The sequence below is a fragment of the Penaeus monodon genome, chromosome 35, assembly GCF_015228065.2.
Source record: "Penaeus monodon isolate SGIC_2016 chromosome 35, NSTDA_Pmon_1, whole genome shotgun sequence".
Taxonomy (NCBI): Eukaryota; Metazoa; Arthropoda; class Malacostraca; order Decapoda; family Penaeidae; genus Penaeus; species Penaeus monodon.
The window spans coordinates 13961421-13962328 of NC_051420.1; the positions used below are offsets into that span (position 1 = coordinate 13961421).

Consider the following 908-nt stretch of genomic DNA (forward strand, 5'->3'; position numbering starts at 1 on the left):
CAGGAAGGCCTTCGTGTGCTCCCTCCCTCCGTGGGCGACGGAGTGGAGCTTGCTGTGGGCGTGGGTGCCTCTGTGGGCGTTAGCATACCCTCGCTTCGCCAGGTCCTCTGCACTTTCCAGGAGGTCCTCGTCGTCTTGCACAAGGCCGCGTCGTCGCGTTGGAGACGACCTTAGGGAACTCGTAGCTTCGGACAGGTCGTTCCTTACAGGTATCTGGTTCGAAAAAGCGCCTTGCGGGTCGTCGAAGTCCGGCTCGAGGTAGTCCTTGATGCCCTCGTCCTCTGCGTGGGCAGGCTCGACGCCCTTCGCGAAGATATTCCTCAGGGTGTTCTTCACCTTCTCGTAGACCACAGTATCATCTCCGTCATTCACCAATTTATTCTCGTAATCTCTCTCCTTCGGGCTCCTCTTGCTCCCCCTCCTCTCGCCCCAGCCCTCCCCCTTGGCTCCCGGCGCCAGCCCAGCGACCAGCACCAGAACCAGCAGGACGAAGGCCCTCCGGGGTGCAGAACCGGCCCTAGCACGCACCATGGCAAAGCGGTGGAGATGAACTGCCTCTTCGCATTGCCCGCCGGACCAAGAGCTAAAGGGGAGGGGGGGAAGCGAGGGGGAGGGGGCGCTTTCGGGGAAGGGGGGGGAGGGGGTGAAGTGTGCACATAGCCACCCACACCTGCCACTTGAGACGAGTGCCACGGAACGACCTAATATAATTCGCGCTCTCGAATCCACCCGAAAGATGATCCGGAAACAATGGTTCCCACCTTTCGACGTTTTTTCGCGGGCATTCTGAACCGCCAGATATCACTCGCGATCTAAAACATCAAATTCTTAAATCCCGAAAAAAATAGATAGATATTCAAATGAAGTTAAGACTGACTGGAAACTCGGCACTAATTACCTGACTTTCG

The 908-nt window shown here is 57.6% G+C and overlaps 1 protein-coding gene across 1 annotated transcript in view; it reads right to left on the reverse strand.

Annotated features, from left to right (window-relative positions):
* The window catches only part of LOC119595243 (neuroendocrine convertase 1-like), a 24468-nt gene extending 23908 nt beyond the window's left edge, over window positions 1-560 (reverse strand). The window contains exon 1 of the mRNA XM_037944406.1: window positions 1-560. This exon is cut by the window's left edge and continues 84 nt beyond it. Coding sequence (XP_037800334.1) covers window positions 1-531 — 531 coding nt within the window. The 5' untranslated portion in view covers window positions 532-560.
* Window positions 561-908: the final 348 nt, after the last annotated feature.